General features: G+C 44.4%; 2 protein-coding genes across 2 annotated transcripts in view; one reads left to right on the top strand and one right to left on the bottom strand.

Moving 5' to 3' along the window:
• The window catches only part of LOC119857571, a 255,525-nt gene that overhangs the window by 10,857 nt on the left and 219,932 nt on the right, over positions 1–24,736 (bottom strand). The gene's annotated exons all lie outside the window — the stretch shown is intronic.
• Positions 6,506–24,736, top strand: part of LOC119857563 (cytoplasmic dynein 1 heavy chain 1) — a 66,529-nt gene continuing 48,298 nt past the window's right edge. Inside the window, exons 1-14 of the mRNA XM_038406656.2 lie at positions 6,506–6,836; positions 10,588–10,675; positions 10,792–10,965; positions 11,226–11,481; positions 13,213–13,399; positions 13,588–13,859; positions 13,967–14,194; positions 15,273–16,349; positions 17,014–17,193; positions 18,623–18,772; positions 23,633–23,779; positions 23,963–24,103; positions 24,319–24,495; positions 24,625–24,735. Of these exons, the coding sequence (XP_038262584.1) occupies positions 6,569–6,836; positions 10,588–10,675; positions 10,792–10,965; positions 11,226–11,481; positions 13,213–13,399; positions 13,588–13,859; positions 13,967–14,194; positions 15,273–16,349; positions 17,014–17,193; positions 18,623–18,772; positions 23,633–23,779; positions 23,963–24,103; positions 24,319–24,495; positions 24,625–24,735 (3,456 nt within the window). The 5' untranslated portion in view covers positions 6,506–6,568. The remainder of the gene's footprint in view (positions 6,837–10,587; positions 10,676–10,791; positions 10,966–11,225; positions 11,482–13,212; positions 13,400–13,587; positions 13,860–13,966; positions 14,195–15,272; positions 16,350–17,013; positions 17,194–18,622; positions 18,773–23,632; positions 23,780–23,962; positions 24,104–24,318; positions 24,496–24,624; position 24,736) is intronic.

A 24,736-nucleotide genomic window follows, 5' to 3' on the forward strand; every position in this document is an offset into this window, starting at 1 on the left:
TCAAGCCCCCAACCAATGACCTGGGACAATTACATACCACCCCTCTGGACGCCTCTAAGAGGCAATACTTCCCCTCTCACAAACACCGAGTCTGAGTGTAGCAAAAGCCTTTTAATAAAGGAGGGAAACAATGCGGCATTATGTTGGGGAAACCCCACAAACAGGATTCATAACACAAACTATGAGCAAGTAAGTTTGGCAGTGTCCTTTTCCCCTCAGGATCTTAAGTCCCGCAACTCAACAGTCACCCCACCCACAGTTTCTGCCCTTGGTCAGTGCAGCCCAGAGTTCAGAAGTTCATCTGCAGAGTTTAACCTCCCAGCATGGATGGAAGTGATGGGAGGTATGGGGGCATCTTACATGCTCCACTGCTTGGGTTGATGGCCGATTGGCATGCCTCTCTGTGGGGTTCTGCTGCAGTCTTCACCACCACCTGCACTTCTCTGCTAGCTACCCTGCTAGCCGCTCACCAATATGTCTTCAGCCCCCTCCCCACACTTAACACAGCACGCAGTGATTTCAGCTCTTAGCCCTGGTCTACACTGGGGGGGGGGGGAATCGATTTAAGTTACACAACTTCATCTACGTGACTAACTTAGATCAACTTACCATGGTGTCTTCACCGCGGTGAGTTGACTGCTGCAACTCCCATCAACTTTGCCTACGTCTCTCATGGCACAGGAGTACAGGAGTCGACAGGAGAGCGCTCAGGGGTCAATTTATTGCATCTAGACTAGACACAATAAATCAATCCCCACTTGATCAATTGCTGCCCACCAATCCAGTGGATAGTGAAGACATACCCTTAGTAACTTCAGCTCTTTAGTGATTTCACCTTTTTGCGGGGGGGGGGGGGCGCGGAGGACAGTGCTGGCATACTCAGAACCACTAGCCCAAAGTAGGCCTAATGCTTACACCTAGGTATCAGTGATTTCAGCTCCACAGCATGTAACAAGACTCCTAATGGACTCAAAATTAGCTCTGTTATTACACAATGGAGAGAGAAACAGTCAAAGTGGTGTTTAAGATCCTCAGATAGGGCCCACACTACCAGGTACACAAACCTCTCCCCCAGCCTCTCTCACTTCACTGGGCTTTGGAACCCATATCCCTTGCTAGCAAGTGCTACTTAGTTGAGGGTGAGTCCCTCCATCATGAAATGCCACATACTGTTCTACTGTCCTTGATTCACATAACCAGGATAACAACACTTTATTACTCCTACCCCAATAACAAAGAGATTGGGGATCCCACAGCAGCCAAATTGACCATTTGGGCAAGCAGACCTATCATGCTAGGTGGGATGGGTATGCCCAAGCAAACAGCCCAAGGAAACAGCCTCTGAAGTCCTTTTCCACAACAACAGGTTTCAGAGTAGCAGCTGTGTTAGTCTGTATCCGCAAAAAGAACAGCAGTATTTGTGGCACCTTAGAGACTAACAAATTTATTAGAGCATAAGTTTTCATAGGCTACAGCCCACTTCATCGGATGCATAGAATGGAACATAGAGTAAGAAGATAGATAGATACACACATACAGAGAAGGTGGAAGTTGCCTTACAAACTGTAAGAGGCTAATTAATTAAGATGAGCTATTATCATTATTAATATCCTGCTGATAATAGCTCATCTTAATTAATTAGCCTCTTACAGTTTGTAAGGCAACTTCCACCTTCTCTGTATATATATCTATATCTTCTTACTATATGTTCCATTCTATGCATCCGATGAAGTGGGCTGTAGCCCACGAAAGCTTATGCTCTAAAAAATTTGTTAGTCTCCAAGGTGCCACAAGTACTCCTGTTCTTTTTTCCACAACTCACCACCAAATGTCAGCGTAGAGCTCATTCTGACTCTGCTTACATTTATGACATGCTTATTACACACTATTTATTATGAACTTTAATGTGGATAAATGTAAAGTAATGCACATTGGAAAAAAAATAACCTCAACTATACATAAAAAGAAAAGGAGTACTTGTGGCACCTTAGAGACTAACAAATTTATTTGAGCCTAAGATTTCGTGAGCTACAGCTCACTTCATTGGATGCATTTGGTGGAAAATACAGAGGGGAGATTGATATACACACACAGAGAACATGAAACAATGGGTTTTATCATACACACTGTAAGGAGAGTGATCACTTAAGATAAGCCATCACCAGCAGCAGGGGGGGGGAAAGGAGGAAAACCTTTCATGGTGACAAGCAAGGTAGGCTATTTCCAGCAGTTAACAAGAACATCTGAGGAACAGTGGAGGGTGGGGTGGGGGGGGGGAGAAATAACATTGTTGAGTGAGGCTTCTCTGCTCCTTGAAGTCTTTGAACCATGATTTAAGGACTTCAATATCTCAGACATGGGTGAGGTTTTTCATAGGAGTGGGTGGGTGAGATTCTGTGGCCTGCGCTGTGCAGGAGGTCAGACTACATGATCAGAATGGTCCCTTCTGACCTTAGTATCTATGAATCTATAACATGGGGAAATAGTTTTACTTTGTGTAATGACTCATCCATTCCCAGTCTCTATTCAAGCCTAAGTTAATTGTACCAGTTTGCAAATTAATTCCAATTCAGCAGTCTCTCGTTGGAGTCTGTTTTTGAAGTTTTTTTTGTTGATGAGTCATTACACAAAGTAAAACTATTTCCCCATGTTATTTCTCCCCCCCCCCCACCCCACCCCCCACTGTTCCTCAGATGTTCTTGTTAACTGCTGGAAATACCTTGCTTGTCACCATGAAAGGTTTTCCTCCTTCCCCCTCCCTCCCGCTGCTGGTGATGGCTTATCTTAAATGATCACTCTCCTTACAGTGTGTATGATAAAACCCATTGTTTCATGTTCTCTGTGTGTGTATATCAATCTCCCCTCTGTATTTTCCACCAAATACATCCGATGAAGTACTCCTTTTCTTTTTGTGAATACATACTAACACGGCTGCTACTCTGAAACCTGTCAACTATACATACAATATGATGGGGGCTAATTTAGCTTCAAGAAATGGGCATCAGGTTTAAAACAAATAAAAGGAAGTTCTTCTTCATACAGCGCACAGTCAACGTGTGGAACTCCTTGCCTGAGGAGGTTGTGAAGGCTAGGACAATAACCGGGTTTAAAAGAGAACTGGATAAATTCATGGAGATTAAGTCCATTAATGGCTATTAGCTAGGATGGGTAAGGAATGGTGTCCCTAGCCCCTCTTTGTCAGAGGGTGGAGAAGGATGGCAGGAGAGAGATCACTGATCATTATCTGTTAGGTTCACTCCTTCTGGGGCACCTGGCATTGGTCACTGTCAGTAGACAGGATCCTGGGCTGGATGCACCTTTGATCTGACCCAGTATGGCCATTCTTATGTTCTACTTATTATTTATCATTACAGTATTTTTATTACATTATGAAAATGGCAACCCTCTTCCAAGATCTCACTTTTGTAGTTTGTATCACTTTGAATAAGCCTGTTATAAGACAAGGCTCCTATGTTTCATCGAGGAGTATCATATGTAAAACAGCATGAAGGTATTTAAGAAGCGAACTCAGAGTTCCTCCTACACAAGCAGGGCCGTCCCTAGCTATTCTGGGGCCCTATGCAGCCCCCCATGGGGGGCAGACCTCCACTGGGGGAACTGACTTGCGGGGCAGGGGGAAACCACCCCCCAGCACTCACCCCCGGCACAGCTGGGACCAGGTCCCTGCACTTCCCACCGCCGGTGAGTGCAGGCCCAGCCCTGCTGTAGTCCTCAGGGGCGGGAAGAGGCGGGGCTGGGGCTAGAGCAGTACGCAGCTGCGCAGGGCACCAGGAAATTTGGTGTCCCAAGTTTCCTGGGGCCCTATGCAGCTGCCTACTTTGCGTATGGGTAAGGACGGCATTCACAAGCATTCAGGTCTTGAGCTCTCCAGGCAAACAATGCACATTACAACAAAGCTTAAACTTGTTCTTCATAATAATTTTAAAAACTAGATGCCTATTTATTTTTAAAAACAGCAAAAAATATTCACCTCCCTTTCCATTTCTTATAAGAAGTCTTGAAGTTTAAATCTCCTCAAGTGTGATAGATATGCTTGCTTTGATCTGCTTAGCTCTTGGAAGTCCAGGGGCTCCGGATTGCTGACCCCATGCTGCCCGGGGTTTCTAGGGACAGCTCTGTCCACCATTAGGGAATTTTTCCCCGGGAACCCCCTGTAATATTTCACATACTCCCAGGCAGTGGATGAACACCAGTTTGGGAACCACTGCTTTAGGGAAAGGGAGGTGTTAGTAGGGTGACCAGATAGCAAATGTGAAAAATCAGGACAGGGCCTGGGGGGGAGGGGGTAATAGGAGCCTACATAAGAAAAAGACCCCAAAAATAGGAACTGTCCCTATAAAATCAAGACATCTGGTCACCCTAGGTGTTAGGGAAGGTGCACTGTTCTGCTTCTATCCCCACTATCTCTATAGCTCCATTTTCCAGGATCATCCTAACCCAATCCATACCTGCTCTGGGTTGTCCACCCCAGCACTTCTTCCTTCTCCTTTTCTCCACTGAAGCCAGGCTGCTCCTAGAAGCCTCAGCCTGCTCCTGTTTTATGGGCATGACTCCTCCACCCCCTTTTGCCCTACCCCTCCCCTCCCTAATGCTTGCAGCTACTTTTCCCCACCACCCTTAAATTCCATAAACACATTTGCATGAGAATTATTCAGGAAACAAGCAGTGATTTGATCCTGAAAGAGAGAGCCATCTCCTTTACCATCCCTCTGTGTATCACAGTTTTCCTCTACCTCTCCACCAGCTTCCATACACAAAGAGCAAAACTGTACTCAACGTAAACTGCTTTTAAGACAGAGTAAGCTGAAGCAATGAAAAGGGGAAAAAAATGAAGTCTTTCTATGAAACCACAAAGTGGGTGTGTCACTGGTAAAGGCTGGAGACCCTGCTTTTGAAAATGGCTGTTGAAGACAGAAAACCCCTGTAATACACAGATGAAGAACACAGAAAATAAAAGGCGTCGTAGTTTCATATTTACATGCATCACACTTCTTCCCTTTAACTGTTTTTAATATAAGCTCAGTTTTGCAGGAAATCTGCACAGACAGAAAGTTTGGGTTTGGCACAAAATGCTTTCTAAGCACATTTATTAAATCCTTGAAATCTATCCCAGCTGATTGCCTAAGTACTGCACACCTTTCTCATTAGTGTTAGAAAAATAGATTGTTTTTCCTGCCCCTGTTTTCTGCATTTACATGACCCATATTTTTCAAAAAGTTCAGCAAAGAAGACCTGTGTACTCCTGTGGAACCTCACTGCAGGATCAGAGCACAAGTCTCTTCAAATATATTTCAGATGCTTGTTCGTTCTCACTAGATAGGAAACTTGCCTTAGAGTAGTTTCTTCACTTTGTGTTTCACTCTGGATGGGATCCACAAAGGGACTTAGGCATTGCAATGCTGAATATCATGGCACCCAACTTCCAGGTGTCTAGAAAATCACACGAACAACACTGTGATCCACAAAGCCAAGTTAGGGGCCTTGGCTTCCTACACAATGAATGGGGAGAGACGGGCACCCTAGGAATGCAAACCACAAAAGCCAGCAAGCTTGTTGGGGAGCCACCTAAACCAGCCAATGGGAAATGCCAACAAAAGGGGTTTCCCCAACTCTTTCTGAGAGAGAGCTGCATAAGTCCAGGCTCTAGGAAGGCACCCAGCTCTGCTAGTGATCCCCAAATGGGCACCTACTGCCTGGAGCCATAGTGGATAAGTAATAAAGAGTGGCAGAGCAGGGGGACTGGGCCCAGGAACTCCCACCGCCCAGGTGGGTGCCCTAACCATTAGGATTCTGAGTCCTTCCTGCTCCTTGGCCCAATGACTGTTTAAGGATTTATTGACAGGATTCAACAGTAGAGGCTGAGGGAGCCCCACACTGGCCTATCCCGTAGCTCGGTGCTTAAAGCCCTCTCCTGTGAGGGGGGAGCCCTTTATTCAAATCCTTTCTGCCCTTTTGGCAGAGAGGGGGAAATTGAACCTGGGTCTCCCATATCCCAGCTGAGGGCTCTAACCACTGGGCTACACCTTATAAAGTGAAGGTGCCTCCACTTCTGGATTTTGAATGGGCTCTGAGCACACCTATCAGATTAGACTCCACACATGAATGCCCATCTTCCACAGGCACTGACATTCCTATGTGTCGGGGGGTGCTCGACCCCTTCCCCGAAGGCCCCCACTATGCCTCTTCTCGCCCCACCTCTTCCCACCCTCTCACTGAGCATGCCGTGCCCTCGCTATTCCCTCTCACCGCCAGCACGCCCGGCATGCCGCGAAACAGCTGATCGTGGCAGGAAGGAGGCACTGGGAAGGAGGGGGAGCGTTGCCCCCCCCGTTCAATTGTGCATGCTGGGATTTGTAGTCCTTCTCTTCATCTCTATCTTGCGCCTCTGGGCTGTGCGGACTACACTTCCCAGGCCGCCCCGCGGTGGGGGCGGGGGCGGGGGCGGGAGGTGATTACAGTGCAGGGTGCTGGGTGCGGTTGGCTCAGTAGCACCAGGCGGTGGCTCAGCAGCAGAAGCAGCCTCTGAATTGTGTCTGGCTGTCTCAGTATGTCGGACGGGGCCAGCGGGGGCCCCGGCGGGGGCGGCGAGGATGGCGGCCTGGACGTGCCGGGCTCGGCGGTGCAGAATGTGGCCGATGTCTCGGTGCTGCAGAAGCACCTGCGCAAGCTGGTGCCGCTGCTGCTGGAGGACGGCGGGGAGGCCCCGGCCGCGCTAGAGATGGCGATGGAGGAGAAGGGCACCCTGGAGCAGATGCGCAAGTTCCTCTCCGACCCGCAGGTGCACACCGTGCTGGTGGAGCGCTCCACGCTCAAGGGTGAGAGCCGGGCCCGGCGCCGAGCCGCTGCGGCGGGGAGAGCCGGGAGGGGGTTGGGTGGGGTGGGGGAAGCCTCTCTTCGCTGCCGATGGCCTCCGCCAAGATGGCGGCAGCTGCCGCTTTGTGCGCCGCGGTGCCTGTTCTTCCCCCACTTCCTGTGACAGGGCTGGGCGGGCCTGAGACCTCCCCCCGTACCTCCCCCCCCCACACACACATACAGAGTGAGGGGCGGTCTGTGATCCCTCTATATCCTCACCCCATCCCCCAGGGGAGATGCTGACCCCACATGCACAGAGTGGTGCACCCTGTAACCCCCTATTGCAACAGGAAGAGGGGAGACAGCCCCATCAACAATTCCCTAATTGATTTCCCCCCAAGGCGTGGAACTGGCTCCCCCTGTAACCTGCTGTATTGGAGTAGAGAGAAGAGATGCTCTAACCCACCCAGCAACACCCCTGTCCATTCCCACAGGAAGGAAATGTACCATAGCCTTGGTCCTGAAAGCTAACCCAAAACTTAGACAGAAGGGCTACTAACCTGTCTATGCTGTGGGAAGAAAAAATAGCCAGAAACTGGTGCTTCCGTTTTAAATTACGGAGATCAAGAAATCAACATTGGTCTTTGAAAAAAGACATGTGTGGACACTCCCTTAGAAGAGCTGTGGCTGAAATCAAAGTCAAGATGATAAAACATTGCCATGAGCTATGTATTTATTGTTTTGTCAAGTTTCTATCTTGGCTTTGCAGCACTTGGAAGCCTTTAACTTGAACCTCCTTCACAACAGCATTTGACTTTATTGCTGTGTTGGGCCACATGTCCCTCTTCCCCCCCCTGCCCCACCTCTTTATAAGCTAAGAGGTAGATGCTGACTCAAAGGTCTTATTTAGGTAAATATAACAGCTGTTCTACCTTAATATAGACTTTCCTGTTGGTACTTGACTTGAAAAGATAAGGGCATGATGTTAGGATTTTTCTTTGGTCAATTTGAGAAGTATCAAAGGATCGTTAGTTTCTATGTGGCTAGTTCACAGATGCAGGCAGAAGGAATCTCCCAATAATTTCATTTGAAGGACTGTACCTGCCACAGTGTTGCAAAGTACTGCAGTGCAGTAAAAGCAGTGGGTATGAGCCAGTGCTGTTGAAGGACTTGGATTGTGATTTTATGGCCTAGCCCTAGAAGCAAGAATGCTTAGCAACTGAGATGTATTAACATCAGTCATATTCAGTTAAAATGGAATAAATATTTCAAAACCTGGTTTGTGTACTTTTCTATGTTGGGTATTTACATTGTGTTTTCCCCCTTCCCCTTTGTATAGCATCTAGTAACTCTTTTATGGGTGAATTGCTCCTTGACAGTTAGTTAGGTGATCTGGTATGTCTAGCTCCTGATCAAAGCTTTTTTGCAATAGTTTGGGTGGCGAAGTGGAGTGAGTGTGGGAAGGCAAAGTCCTTAAACACACACACACACAAAATAAGCCAATTGTGCTCTAAGTCCAGTTGCCCCATTTATGGGACACATAGTATGTCTACACAGTAATGCAATCTGCGGCACAGTCTCAGAGCCCAAGTCATTTGGCTTGGGCTGGTGGACTAAAAATAGCAGTGTAAATGTTAATCTCCGGAAGGAGACCAGACTCTGGGACCTACACCCCGCACCAGGCCTGTGCTCTAATGTGTAAGCTGCAATTTTTAGCCCCCTCAGCCCAAGCCCCATAAGTCTGAATCAGCTGATGGGCACCAGCCACAGCTGCTCAGTGAGTTATGTTATTGCAGTGTAGATGTACCCCTGGTGCACTTGGTCCCCAGTCTACCCCAGCATGTTCAAATATTGCAGGCACAGACTATTTTTACTGAACACATCATGTTACGTCTAAGAGAAAGTGCTCTGATTAGACACCTGTGCCAGCTGACTGTGGCTAAGGGGCTACTTAGACATTCGGGCTCCAGCCTGCAACATGGGAGGGTCCCAGAGCTCAGTCTGCCCAAGCCTGTCTGCACCACAATTAAACAACCCCTTCACTCAGGTATAGGGAGCTTCGGTGATTGATTGTAGTGTAGACATACCCTAAGTTGCTTTCTTTGTATAGAGGAACCATACAAAGGTGCACCTCTATATGGGGAGAGCAGTCTTGCTAAAATTCTAAATCTTGTTTTAAATACTTCATCAAAAAGGAATCTGTTCTACACTAATAGCCTAAACAGCTAACTTTTAAAATACCACATTCTAGAAAAGGTTTTGTTAATATTTTTAAAACTGACCCACGTGACTTTTATGGACACTCTTGGTCAGCTTCAGCCACTAAAAATTAATAACCTGGCCACTTGTATGTTGAATTTTTTAAAGATGATTAAAAACATTCTGAAAAAGTGTGCTGGAAATATAGTACTGATAAGCTCACTAGAGCTATGATTCCTGTCAGCATCACCTGGGGTAATAGACCTTACTTCTGGAAATATGCTGCTGGATTATCAGTGCTTTATCACAACTAATACAGTAGGAAGGAGGTTGAATACCTTTAAGTGCAATGGGTAGAGTTCTAGCACTCGTGCTTCGTTATAAAGTTAAAATGTTTAGTGTTGACTTTCCTACCGTGACTTGAAAATGTAAAGCACCCAGAGCTGACTACTGTCAACTCTCAGGAGAGCCAGACTTCAGTTCATGAAGATTCACCAGTTAATCTTCTCAAACATAAATTGTATGCTGTTAAGTAGTTGGTTTCATCTGGACATCAGGGGCATCTACCACAATGGGCTACTACTAGTCCATGGGCTTTGGGTGCTCAGTAATACAAAGTAAAACTCTGATAGTTTATCTTTTGGAGGCATTGGGCGAACAGGAGAGTAATGCTCCTGTTCTTTTTCTCACTTGGGCGTGTCTTCCTCAGATGGAGAGGGCTTTGTGCTGCATTGCAGTGATTTCACTGCAGAAGTGCCAGCATGCACAGTGATTACATCACCTTGTGACTCACTAGCTAAATTAGGGAAACAGTCATTTAGTCATTTTCTCTCTTTTTGTTAATATAATTTGAAGTCTTTGAAAAATATGAAGGCAAATTATGAAAGAATTAAACTGAAGATATTGTGGCATGTTCTTGCAGATCTTCAAGCATACTGAAATGATAAAACTCTGTGTAGTTTTAAAAAGCCATAACTCAGGCTTTGTATTGTGGGGAAACTGCAAATCTATCTCTTGAAATCAGCATGTAAGGAGTTGGCTTATCATTTTGCTTTCGCTACAGCAATTCATACAGGAGGCAGCCTAGAAAAAGGGGGAGCAGTAGTGATTCTGAAGTAACTAATAGCTTGTAATAAAGCTGTAAAAACCTCTGTCTTGAGGAGTCATGCGTTTCTGGGTTCTAAGTCATGGTTTAGTACAAATGAAAATATATTTTGGTATGTTCTGTCCAACTCTGCTGACAACAAATGAAATCATTCTGGGTATGATTTTAATTTAGTTGCCTTGGAAATGCTGATTAAAAATCAGACTGACTGTACAATTCTCAAGCTAAGTAACAAGGCTTCACCAGTTTTTATCTTATCTGGTTATTATAGATAGTATCTCAAACCCTAAAAATATAACTTGAGCTGTATGGCACACGGTACTCTGTGTGAAGTTGCAAACCTAGATGAGAGGTGGGTATGAATGAGCTCCTGCACGAGTAGGTGTTCAGTGGATGGGGTGGAGAGGGATGGGTTCATAGGCTTTCAAGTGTGTGTTAGAGGTTTTTAATATATCACACTCTGTTTGCAGAGGATGTGGGTGATGAAGGAGAAGAGGAAAAAGAGTTCATATCCTATAGCATTAATACTGACATTCATTATGGGCTAAAGTCAAACAGGTGAGTGCAGTCTGATATACACCTCCTAATCTTGTGTTATAGTAGAGCTACTGTAATTTACTGTATTCTGGAATTAAATGTCTTATGGTTAACTAACTTTTTTCTTTGCTCCGCAGTTTGGCATTCATTAAGCGTACACCAGTGATCGATGCTGACAAACCAGTGTCCTCCCAACTGAGAGTGCTTACTCTTAGTGAAGATTCTCCTTATGAAACATTACATTCTTTCATTAGCAATGCTGTTGCTCCCTTTTTTAAGTCCTATATCAGAGAGTCTGGCAAAGCAGACAGGTAATTCTGTTAAATGCAAATAATAAATTGTCAGTACTAATGAAAAATGGATCAAAAAGAGTGTGGGGCTGAAGTGAATAGGATTTGAAACAATTTTAATAGGAAAATGATCTTGAAGCTAGGCTATTGCTTATGAGATTGTCACAAATTGGTGCTGCCTGTTGGGGATATAGTTCAAGTTACATAAATTGCATGCACTTGTGTTCATATATGCCTGTTGGTCTAGCTTTTCATTTGGTAATATTTCTTTTTCCCCCCAGGGATGGTGATAAAATGGCTCCATCAGTTGAGAAAAAAATTGCAGAACTTGAAATGGGACTGCTGCACTTGCAGCAGAATATTGAAATTCCAGAGATCAGTTTGCCAATTCATCCAATTATTACTAATGTTGCTAAGCAATGTTACGAGCATGGAGAAAAGCCAAAGGTTACTGACTTTGGTGACAAGGTTGAGGACCCAACTTTTCTCAACCAGCTACAGTCTGGAGTTAACCGATGGATTAGAGAAATACAGAAGGTAAAATTGCAGAACCAAATGCCAGACTACACAGTAGAAACTCCTGTGTCATTCTTTAAGGGTGTGAAAGCCTCCTCTTTTGCTGTTGGCCCCTTAACCGTATAGTAAAACCTTGCTCTATGCAGGAAACTTTAAACACAGGGCCAGATTCTCAGCCAGTGTAAACTGAGCTACACCAGCATACAGTTGTGAACCTGGCTGATGTTCTTTGCCTTCAAGTAAATTGTTACTAATAAAACGCTGGCTAATTTTGTGTCTTACTATTGAGGTAGTAAAAAATGACTGGCAAAAGTGCCCTTCCTGGCCCAGTGAGGGGGAAATGCAGATGCCCTGAACTGACATCCCTAATAAATGTACTTGGGTATGAATTAATCAGTTTTATGCCCAACCCAGCCACTCTGTAGGCCTCCTCTGGGGTACTTAGTAAGGCCTTCACTTACCATCAAGGCCCCTTCTAGCAGTCCCCTCCTTTCTGGGAAAAGCAGTAGGACTTCCAGCATCTCTACTCTAGCTGTGTCTGTGCTATGGTGTGTTTCACTTCTCCTCCCCTTCTGTTACAGGAGTAATGATGCACCACTCTTCCTCCAAAGGAACCACTGACTCCCTTGCTTGAGTTGGCTCACTTCTCTGGGCATAATATCTATCTTCCAAAGGGGAGTGGGAGTTTTTCAAGTTGTGGTGAAGATAAATTTTGAAGAGGCTGCTGTACAGTGACACTTAGTTAACTTGAAATATCTGTGTCAAATATCTTGAAGTTTTAGTGTTAGAAATAATTTGTGGATGGATGCTATAATTGAGATAACCATAAGCAAAGCTGGCTGCTCTGTCCTTAATGTATTGCAAATTTATACCTTAAGATTTCATAGGATGCATGCATACCACTTGCTGCAACACACAGGCATAATCTAAATAAGGACGAAATAGTGGCTTTCTACTTTGTCATGACCAAATTCTCAGTGTTCCTTCATGGGTACACTGAAGCAAAGGATGAGGCCACAGCTTCCTTCTTTCATTTTATTGCCAGTTCCTGCAATCGTTGGACTCTGGGAGTGATTTAGTACACCGAGCAGGTTCCCAACAAGCATGGCTTATGTTGGGGCTGTAGTCAGTGCCCTTCTTGCATAGAGTATCAGTATCTATGCAAGAAGGGCACTGACTACAGCCCCAACATAAGCCATGCTTGTTGGGAACCTGCTCGGTGTACTAAATCACTCCCAGAGTCCAACAATTGCCAGAGTCAGTGCCCTTCTGCGTAACTCATGGTGACTAAAACCAAATGAAGATAGGGTACCAACTATGCTTGTTTTTTTTTTAAGCAACCACAACTCCTGTGTCTAAATGAGTTCAGTCTACCCCAGGTACATATGGGGTCACGTCCACTCGGTGGCAGCAACAACAGCTTTGCACCTTCTCCAGTGTACCTCCAGAAGCCTAAAGAAATATGTTTGCTCACCTGTGAAAACACTTTAATTTGGCTCTTCTTTTATCCTAGGAACATTTTTTAACTTACACCTTTTGTGTAAAGCTACTGCATGCAATGTCCACTATTACAGTTATTGGTGAATTGCTTGCAGTGGGCTAGTGTAGACTTGATCTTTCCATTTTGGCCTGATGAACTATTCAAGTTATGTGGAGGCAGTTAATTGTTTTAGGTAGGTTTGCACTTCAATTAATAAACAGTTAGACAACAAAAGCATGTCACTTTCTTCAACGTTTCGTTTATGTCTTAAGGTGACCAAACTGGATCGAGATCCTGCGTCAGGCACGGCTTTACAGGAAATTAGTTTCTGGCTGAACTTGGAACGTGCTCTGTACCGCATTCAGGAGAAGCGTGAAAGCCCAGAAGTCCTCCTGACGCTAGATATCTTGAAACATGGCAAACGTTTTCATGCTACTGTCAGCTTTGACACGGATACAGGTAAGAAAGTACAATGTGCTGTAACTTCATGAGCAGTTTCCGTGGAAGTTTAGCTCTTGTGATATAGTTACACAAGTTAACCATCAAAATTATAATCAAAAAGCTTCACCTTATATGAAGTGAAAAGTATTGTCTTGAAACTGACACAATGAGGTCAATAAAATTTAACTCTCTTGTATTGTATTTAGGTCTAAAACAGGCACTGGAAACTGTAAATGACTACAATCCACTGATGAAAGACTTTCCTTTGAATGACTTGTTGTCTGCTACTGAACTGGACAAAATAAGACAGGCACTTGTGGCAATATTCACCCATCTGAGAAAAATCAGAAATACAAAGTACCCCATTCAAAGGGCACTGCGTCTAGTGGAAGCCATTTCAAGAGACCTGAGTTCTCAGCTACTGAAAGTATTGGGAACCAGAAAACTGATGCATGTTGCCTATGAAGAGTTTGAAAAGGTATGTCTAGGGTGTCAAATATGGTAATAGCTAACGTAACACACTGAATGTAACTATGAGAGCATGTCATTTGAGAGTCAAACAAGTTTACGTTCTTAAACTTTCAGGTTATGGTTGCATGTTTTGAAGTCTTCCAAACTTGGGATGATGAATATGAGAAATTGCAAGTGTTACTGAGAGACATTGTGAAGAGAAAGAGAGAAGAGAATCTGAAGATGGTGTGGCGTATCAATCCTGCTCACAGGAAACTGCAGGCTCGTCTTGATCAAATGAGGAAGTTCAGGCGCCAGCATGAGCAGCTGAGAGCAGTGATTGTGAGAGTCTTAAGACCTCAGGTAGTCTTCCACTCCTTTCTAATTGGGGTAACTGCCTATACATCTGGTAAAGATATAGCAGTTTCCCATCTCTTGATGAAAGGCTACATGGAGACACAAGCCAGTCACATTAAAATGTATTAACTCACAAAAGCAAAATTACTTGTGTTCCCCTGCAAACAGCTGACTAAAGGAACCACAGGTGCAAAACATAACCAATAGGATTTGAGTAGAATTCTTAGAAGCTTTCTAAATCCACCATGGAAAGAAATATACAATCACTCGCATAGTTGTGAGCTCCTCTGATGGATCTGAAGCAAGTTAAACAGTTATTTCAAAGTTCTGAGATCTGTGACATAGCGGTAAAGACCCATTTTCAGCTACATTAAAAACGTACCAGTACCAATTCAACCTGTAACTGATCACTTTTGTGTTCATGCAAACAGCAATGCTTTTTCTCTGTATAATCGCTCTTCAAATGGCAAAGAATCTGGGGATTTATTTTCAGGCCTTGAGGGCATGTTTTTAAATGGTCTTTAGTTTTCCAAAAGGAGCAGTCTTATTAAATTATTCAGTGTTTATACCCTGACAGTAGTGGAAGATATATAATCATTTTCAGTTTGCTTACAGACATTAATGAGAAGAATGGTATTACATTCTTCCACATTTTCTTAATAACAAGGCTAAAGTGTCCATACTTAAATCCATGAATAAAAGCACTCTAATGCTGGCTTGTTTTTCCATGTGATTGGAAAAAATGGATACTGCATACAATAACTTGCTTTAAGTTTAGATCGCTTGATTTTGAATCTGGCAAATAACTACAGCACAAGTTTAAAGTGGAGAATCTCTCATTATTGCTAAATAGTGTGCAGCAGAAGAGACACTCTCCTCATCTTATTTGCAGATTAATACCCTTCAGAAACCAAATTAGCACCCTTAAGTTCCAAAGGGTTTAGTCAACTGTAAGTAGAGTGCAAAAAATTAATTGCATGTGTCTTTTTACAGTGTGTACATAAAATGCTTAACTCTTAACATGTGTGAGACACAGAAACCATTAGATCAGTGAGTCTTTACTGAACTCTGTGACTTTATGCAGGTCACTGCTGTTGCCCAGCAGAATCAAGGAGATGTACCTGAACCCCAGGATATGAAGGTAGCAGAAGTCCTTTTTGATGCTGCGGACGCTAATGCCATTGAAGAAGTGAATCTTGCTTATGAGAATGTTAAAGAAGTAGATGGCTTAGATGTTTCCAAAGAAGGTACAGAAGCCTGGGAGGCAGCAATGAAACGGTATGATGAAAGAATTGATAGGGTTGAAACAAGAATAACTGCTCGTCTACGAGACCAGCTTGGCACAGCAAAGAATGCAAATGAAATGTTCAGGATCTTCTCCAGATTCAATGCTCTGTTTGTCAGACCTCACATTCGGGGTGCTATTCGTGAATATCAAACACAATTGATCCAGCGTGTAAAAGATGATATTGAGTCTCTTCATGACAAATTCAAGGTACAATACCCACAAAGTCAGGCTTGCAAAATGAGTCATGTTCGTGACTTGCCTCCTGTGTCTGGGTCTATAATCTGGGCCAAACAGATTGATCGACAGCTCACAGCCTACATGAAGCGTGTTGAAGATGTGCTTGGCAAAGGTTGGGAGAACCATGTTGAAGGCCAGAAGCTGAAGCAGGATGGAGACAGCTTCCGTATGAAGCTCAACACTCAAGAAATATTTGATGACTGGGCAAGGAAGGTTCAGCAGCGCAACCTTGGTGTGTGTGGTCGTATCTTCACTATTGAAAGCACTCGTGTTAGAGGTCGAACTGGAAATGTCCTCAAACTAAAGGTCAACTTTCTCCCAGAAATTATTACACTCTCAAAAGAAGTCCGCAACCTTAAGTGGTTTGGATTTCGTGTTCCACTTGCAATTGTCAACAAAGCTCACCAAGCAAACCAGCTCTATCCTTTTGCTATTTCTCTGATTGAAAGTGTCCGTACATATGAACGGACCTGTGAGAAGGTGGAAGAGCGTAACACTATTTCTCTGCTGGTAGCTGGTCTAAAGAAGGAAGTGCAGGCTTTGATTGGAGAAGGAATTGCCCTGGTGTGGGAGTCCTACAAACTTGACCCTTATGTACAACGCCTAGCAGAGACTGTCTTCAGCTTCCAAGAAAAGGTTTGTTCTACTGATTGTTTTTTTTTTTTTCCAAGTGAGACTCTGCACATATTGGTGGCAGTTGAGTTTATCAGCAACCAATATTTTAGTTTTGGATTGTATATTATTCAGGACAACAGGTGTCTTCCTCTTGGAAAATCTTACTGTATGCAACTATTGCTTAGATTCCACAATGTCTTACAGTATTGAAGTCGCTGAATAGAGAAACAATTGACAAGATGTATGCTCTCAGATTATTACCTGGTAATGTGGCAAATGTTCTCTTTGGGGGGGTGGTAGAGAAACCGTATCTTATTAAAAAATGCTAATTTAGTGAAGTAGCTACTGAACCTTTTTAGTTGGTGATTATAACATGAACACGTTTTGTATTAATAATGCCTTGTATTCTAGTATAGCATCAGTTTCCTTTTTAAAAACCTGCATGCATGTTTCTCAGTATTTCCCTTTTAGATTCAAAATTTTTGTGCTAATTTAGTCAAATTCTGACTTCTCTATTATCAGGCAAGTTCCCAGAGTCTTCAGTAAGTTTCAGTGAATGAAAAGAGTAATGACTCATCCCCCTTTTCAAGAATGGATGTAGCTCTTTTTGTGAGGGATGTTTTATCACTTCCCTCAACATGGCAGACTGTTATCAGCAAAGTACTAAAATTAAATTTTCCCTTAGGTGGATGATCTGCTCATTATTGAAGAAAAAATAGATCTGGAAGTTCGATCCTTGGAAACCTGCATGTATGATCATAAGACTTTTTCAGAAATCTTGAACAGAGTTCAAAAAGCTGTGGATGACTTGAATCTTCATTCATATTCCAATTTGCCTATCTGGGTCAATAAGTTGGATATGGAGGTAGGTCTTTCACTCAAAGTGAACATAGCCTTCAAAGGTGTTAGGTGGCAAAGTAATTTGTCACTAACAACATGGTCTACCATTCTCAAGTGACCTAGAGTGAGAATTTCCAATCTATTTGCCAGTTGCTTGAAAATATCTACCAAATGCCATTTAGGACATCTGGCAGGCTCTTAGGCAAAAAGTGCTTTGCTCCCAGTGACTGGAATTAATGGATTCCAGGGGAAACTTGCTAGCTGACAGGATAATAGCTAAAGGCTTAATGAATGGTTGAATATGCGTTGACCTGAATTGAATGGCTCAGTTTTAATGGCTCGCCACTGATCGCATCCAACCAGAATATTTATCGGTTCTTATCCAATTCAGACTACAGAGTTATAGAACTCCATTGAGTTCTCGAACGGGAGAGGATTCTCAGGGTGACTGACAAGAAAATGTACACTGAGGACAATACCAAATTGATAAAACCTTTATTGAAATGCAATGAAACTTATAACTGCAAAACAGTAAAAGAATTCCAAAACTCCTGGTGGTAACATTTCTATTATAAGTACCTTAACCTAACCTACTCTCACCCCTCGTTGAGGACACAGTAATAGGAGGTGAAGGACCCGCCTCCCTCCTGGCATGTCTGATTACGCGATGGTGCTGGCTTCCCCAGTGTTTAGGAATGTTGAGTAGTTATACTATAGTGCAGAAGCTGAGCTGATAGCATGATAGCCTAGATAGCATAGGAGAACTGAATGAATCAAAGGAAGAATTTTAGAATAGAGTCAACCAGTGATGAGCTGCCAAAATCTTAACTGGTTCCCTATTAAAAAGTCCTGATTTAAGGGATGTGCCTCAGTATGTATTTTTTGTACCAACAGGGTTACCATACGTCTGTATTTTCCCGGGAGGAATTTTTAAAATTTAAAAATTCCTCCCAGCCGGCTGTTTAGGAATGAAAAAGCCTGACCTGTCCGGGAAAATAGGGATGTATGTTAATCCTGCCTAAAGTTTTGTTTTTAACAAAACAAAACAAAAAAAGGGCCTGAACTAGAAATGAGCTCTGTTTCACATGTGTGGGTCCCCACCACTCCCTGGGGGTGTGCTAGGGTGACTAGATGTCCTGATTTTATAGGGACAGTCCCAATTTTGGGGTCTTTCTTGTATAGGCTCCTATTACCCCCCCACCCCCTGTCCTGATTTTTCACATTTGCTGTCTGGTCACCCTAGGGTGTGCACATGTGTGGGTCCTAGCTGCTCCATGCCCCCCTCATTGAAGCAGGTGTGCAGGGTTACTGCTCTGGGAACTGCAGGGCACCAGTGGACGTCCTGCTGTATCTGAAAGTTTCAGGGATTTCTTGACTATGCGGAAATCTTTTGGAGAGAACACATGATAAAGCGTCTTTGTATTTGTGTTCAATACGCCTTCTTCCTCCCGTAGATTGAACGAATATTAGGAGTTCGTCTACAGGCTGGGCTGAGAACTTGGACCCAAGTTCTTCTTGGACAAGCTGATGATAAAGCAGAAGTTGACATGGATACAGACGCACCTCAAGTCAGTCACAAGCCTGGTGGGGAGCCAAAGATCAAAGTACGTTACATTTGACTATTACTCATTATGCTTTTTGCTAAAATAAGACCATACAGAACCTTGAGTAGAAATAAATACTCTGATGGTACATATTGCTATATAATGTAAGTTCTTTGAGTCATGGTCCCGATTTGTATTCCTCTGGGGGTTATATGCATGCGCCATGCGTGAGAAGCTGGAGATTGTGAAAGTAGTAGTGTCTCTTGGTCCACACATACACCCTTGCTTCGCTGAAATCAAGGGAATCTTTGGTACCACGGTAGTCCCCCTTTCTACATTAGACTTTCGTCCTTCAGGCCATGTTCCTGCCCATTTCCCTATGGCTCCTGCGGATCCACCAGTTTTGAGGGCAGCGCCTTTGAACTGGGCTTTGATTTTTTGGCATTGGAGGACTTGTATGGAGTGCAGGATATGCCCCTCCCATAACCAATATGACTACCCTAAGATTCTGCAGACTCTATGGCAGTACCCTCCCTTTCCCCAGCAATGGAACCGTTGGTATCCTGCTCTTTGGGGCTCTCCACAGCAACAGATCTGCCTGGTTGGCCATCCTGGGCTTTGTGGTGTCAGTATCTGCCTTTTGTAACCTTCCCACTACGCTCGAGAGGAGTTCCCCCACCTCACATCTTTGACCGTCATAGAGTAAGTATTCTGAACTGGTGTTGGCAGATGCTCCTCTTAGTCCAATTCTGACAGTACTGCTGGAACCAGAGCAGTTCCCTTCATCATTTCCAGATGCTGTAGTGTCTTCATCTCCCTCTTCATGCCCAGATGACTACCATCAGTTCCAAGAACTGTTCCATAGGCTAATACTCTCCACGTTCCACTATACAGAACAAACGGCACCAGCTGTCTGATATCCTACACGCCTTGGTACTTAGTAGAGCCATTCTGGCAATCAGTGATGCTGTTCAACTGGCCCGGACTGTCTGGCACACTCCAGCCACTTGCACATTTACCCCAAGGAGGCAGAGAAGAGGTATTGTGTACCTGCAAAGGGGTCTGATTTTTTTCTGTGTTCTTATCTCCCCTCCCCCGCCATCCAATTTCCTCATCGTACAGGCAGTGACAGAGCGGGCCCAGCAGCAAAGCTGGCACTCTCCCCCAGCAGATGAGGGCAAGCGACTGGATATTTTGTGTCAGAAGGTATTCTTTTCTGCTAGCCTCCAATTTCACATCTCCAATTACTTGGCTCTGTTCGCTAATTACGACTTTCTTACCTACAGCAAGTAAGGAGGACTTCTCAGACAAACTTCCCCAGCAGGATCAAGCCTGCTTCAAAACTATCCTACAGGAGGGGAAACTAGTTGAAGGACAATGCTCCAAGCCACTATGGATGTGGCAGACAGTACTTCGCTCACTATGGCTCCAGGGACCTTTAGGTGGAGGGAGTCATAGCTGCATTCAGCAGGTTTCCCAAGGGAAGTAAAGAACACCATAGAGGACCTCCCTTTCAATGGGTTTCATCTCTTGAGTCAGAAGACAGATGAATCTCTCCACTCCCTCAAAGACTCCAGAGCCGCTCTGCGATCACTGGGTATCTATGCACCAGCAACCAAGTACAAGTCTTACTCGGCCTAGAAGTGGACTGTCTCCTGCAAAAAGGAGTGATAGGTCATAAGAACAGGTTCTATCAGGGTGCAGGGTTCTAGTCCACCTATTTTCTAGTCCCCAAGAGGGGCATGTGGTGGCGGATCTTAGACCTCAACCACTTCATATGCAAGCCAGAGTTTCATATGGCCACCCTAGCAACCATCGTTCCTTTGTTAGAGAGAGGCATGTGGTTTACAGCTCTCGATATGCAGAATGCTTACTTCCACATGGATATCCATCCTACCCACAGACATTTCCTGAGATTGAAGGTTCTGCATTTTGGACTCACCACTGCTTCACAAGTCTTCACCAAAGTTTTCTCAGGAGCGGTGGACCACTGCCAAGGGCTTTGGCTAGCAGCCAAAGGGGAGGGGCATTCCTTGACCTCCATGCTGCTTACACTCCACTCCTCCCTGGCGGTGAGTGTAAACATCAGAAAATCAGTTGGATCCCACACAGTCCCTAGAATTCATTGGGCCTGTATCAATTTTTGGGCCCCACACTACAAGAAGGATGTGGATAAATTGGAAAGAGTACAGCGAAGGGCAACAAAAATGATTAGGGGTCTAGAGCACATGACTTATGAGGAGAGGCTGAGGGAGCTGGGATTGTTTAGTCTGCAGAAGAGAAGAATGAGGGGGGATTTGATAGCTGCTTTCAACTACCTGAAAGGGGGTTTCAAAGAGGATGGCTCTAGACTGTTCTCAATGGTAGCAGATGACAGAACGAGGAGTAATGGTCTCAAGTTGCAATGGGGGAGGTTTAGATTGGATATTAGGAAAAACTTTTTCACTAAGAGGGTGGTGAAACACTGGAATGCGTTACCTAGGGAGGTGGTAGAATCTCCTTCCTTAGAGGTTTTTAAGGTCAGGCTTGACAAAGCCCTGGCTAGGATGATTTAACTGGGACTTGGTCCTGCTTTGAGCAGGGGGTTGGACTAGATGACCTTCTGGGGTCCCTTCCAACCCTGATATTCTATGATTCTATGAATTCAATATCAGCACATGCCCACCTCCCAGAGCCCTACAAGAGCTGATTTCCACTGCAATTTCCAGTCGTTCTGTTCTGGCCAGGGTTATTTGTACATACATTACTGCCTTAGCTTGTCTCCACTTTCGTTGCCTACAGCTGTGCCTCCAGAGGATCTGTTTTCCCATGAACTAATCAGACTTTCTGCTGACAGTTCCCCAAGAGCTTCTCTCCTTCCTCTAGAGGTGGGTTGATCCAAGTCAGGTCTGAACCAGAACATCATTCCTTCAGTCCTCCAAGCAAAACGATCATCACAGATGTGTTACTTGTCGGATGGGGTGGCCACATGGGCAAGCACATGACTCGGCAGTCTTGGACTGCTCGGGAATCCTGGATGCCCATCAAAGTTCTAGGAAATTAGGCGATGCGGAGACCATGTCGCACATTTCTCACATTAATTCATTCCTGTCATGTTCTCATCATGTCAGACAACACTATCCCTGTTTACTAAATCAATAAACAAGGGGGCATGAGGTCACGTACATTTTGTACAGAGGCAGCTCATCTTTGGGATTGGTGCACTGCTCATAAGATCCTGTTGTCAGCAGCATACCCTCCCGGAATTCAAACTCAAGTGCCAACTCTCTCAGCAGGAAATTCATGACGGATCACGAATGGGAGCTCCACAACACCGTGATCACCAACATTTTTAACCGCTGTGGGATTCTGACCAGAGACCTCTTCATCTCCCACACCAACAGCAAATGCACCCAGTATTCCTCTGGGAGACGGGGGGGGGGGGGGGCTCAGTGACCTTTCCCAAGGTGATGCCCTAGTCCTCTGCAGGTCAGACCAGATCAATTATGCCTTTCCTCCCTAGAGCTTCTGTCACGTGTCCTACACAAGATCTAATGGGAGAGAATGACAGTCACTCTGATTACCCTGTTGTGGCCTTGACAGTGCTGGTTTCCCCCCTTCTCCACATGTCAGCATATCCCCCTGCTTCAGTAGCCAGCTTTTCTGGAACTCCTCAAACGGCACGGCTGCAGGACCCTGCATCCCAATCTCAGAGACTTTTCACATCCGAGCTTGTTTTTCGGAGGGCATCTTCACTAGAGCAGGAATGTTCATCAGCAGTACAAGACATCCTCTTGAATAGCAGAGAAGAGTCCACAATGCAGTCCTACAAGGACAAGTGGAAGTGTTTGACCTCATGGAGCCGACAGAGGAGTCCTGCTCCTGAAAATGTGGACATCCGTCGTCTTTTGGACTATTTTCTCTCCCTGAGGACATCAGGCCCCTCACTCAACTCCATCAAGGTGCACACAACCACTATCCATGCCTTTCACCCTCTTGTGGAGGGGCACTCTCTTTACTCACCCTTGACTCCCAGATTTTGGAAGGACCTCCAATGGACTTATCCTCCCCTTCAATCCATTGCTTCCCCAATGGCACCTCAACCTTGTCCTCAGTGTTGACGAAATTGCCCTTTGAACCTCTGGCCACCACCTCCCTCTCTCTCCTCTCTCCATGAAGGTGACTTTCCTGGTAGCTATTACTTCTTGGTTGGAGAACTGAAGGTCATGGTGACGGACCCCTCCCCCCTTTACCATGTTCTATAAATACAGAGTTTCCCTGTGCTTGCACCCTAAGTTTCTGCCAAAGGTTGTATCCCATTTTCATCTCAACCAACCCATACACTTACCTGCTTTCTTTCTGAAACCTCATGCCTCAGTGGGGGAACTGTGCCGTCACTCCCTTAACGTCTGCTGCGCCCTGGCTTTCCGCCTTCAAAGGATGAGATGATTGAGGAAGTCTCCCTAGACATTTTATCACTATAGCAGAAAGGATTAAAGGGCAAGTGATCTCCAGTCAGCGGATTTCTAAGTGGGTTTTGGGGTGCATTACACTAGGAGTTATCAGGACTGTCCCCACCCCTTGGGGTACAAGCTCACTCCATGAGAGTGCAAGCATCGACTACAACTGCGCTTCATGATGTACCAGTTACGGACATACGTAGGGCGGTTGCGTGGACTTTGGTACGTACCTTCTCTTCTCATTACGCCTTGGCGCAAGACTCTGCGCCGGATGCCTCGCTTGGCACGGCAGTGCTCCATTCCGCGGTTCCATCATCTTCCTGCTTGTTGTTAACCCTCAGTGGGATACAATAGGGACTATCACTCGAAGAAGAGGTTGCAGCTTTTGTCTAAAATGTATTTTGTGTTTATCTTTAGCTGGCCCAGCAGGTTCTTATTTAGCAAAATTGAAACTGCATGTGGTGTCTTTCTATGCCTGTAGAATGTTGTACATGAACTGAGGATAACCAACCAGGTGATCTATTTGAATCCCCCAATTGAAGAATGCAGATATAAGCTCTATCAAGAAATGTTTTCCTGGAAAATGGTAATACTATCACTACCCAGAATTCAAAGTCAAAGATACCAGGTAAGCATAATAAATGTATTTATGAATCTAATAAGATGGCTCTAAGTAGAACTGTTGCATTGCAGTTGTATACAGATAATGTAGTCTTTAATGGTTATGAAGGAGCAATTTTTGAAAATGAAAACTGGCCCTGTATTGTGAACTTGGTATATGCAACTTGTATTTAATTGTGGGTCTTGTCAGGTGGGTGTACACTATGAGTTATCTGAGGAAGAGAAGTTCTATCGGAACGCCTTAACACGGATGCCTGATGGTCCTGTAGCGCTGGAGGAGTCTTATTCGGCTGTTATGGGCATTGTGACGGAGGTCGAACAGTATGTTAAGGTAGGATATGAATTCTGATTTTCAGTTTGAAATTGTAGAATAGCGCATTTGTTGGTTTTAGAAGAGCTCTTCTATATCTTTAATCAAAGGTAAGTCCCATCAATGTTACCTGTTTACTATAATCCCCATTAATTCAGTTATGTAAATAAGGAAAGTATCTACATTCTGAAAATTCACGGTTACATGGAGGTTTTTTTTAATGTACTTATTAATAGGTATGGCTGCAGTACCAGTGCTTATGGGATATGCAAGCTGAAAACATATACAACCGTCTTGGAGAAGATTTAAATAAGTGGCAAGCCCTCTTAGTTCAGATAAGGAAGGCTAGAGGAACCTTTGACAATGCAGAAACCAGGAAGGAATTTGGACCTGTTATCATAGACTATGGGAAGGTAGGAACCTGAAACTTTCATGCATCTTATAAAAGTAACCTGCGGAAATAAACTTCAAAATGGGCTTATAGAAGATGAAATGAGACTTCATAACTAATAGTAATACTCGGTAAACTTTCTTGATTGTAGGTACAATCTAAGGTGAACTTGAAATATGACTCTTGGCATAAGGAAGTACTCAGTAAATTTGGCCAAATGCTAGGTCAGAACATGACAGAGTTCCATTCACAAATTTCTAAGG

This window comes from Dermochelys coriacea, chromosome 6 (genome assembly GCF_009764565.3).
Source record: "Dermochelys coriacea isolate rDerCor1 chromosome 6, rDerCor1.pri.v4, whole genome shotgun sequence".
Taxonomy (NCBI): Eukaryota; Metazoa; Chordata; order Testudines; family Dermochelyidae; genus Dermochelys; species Dermochelys coriacea.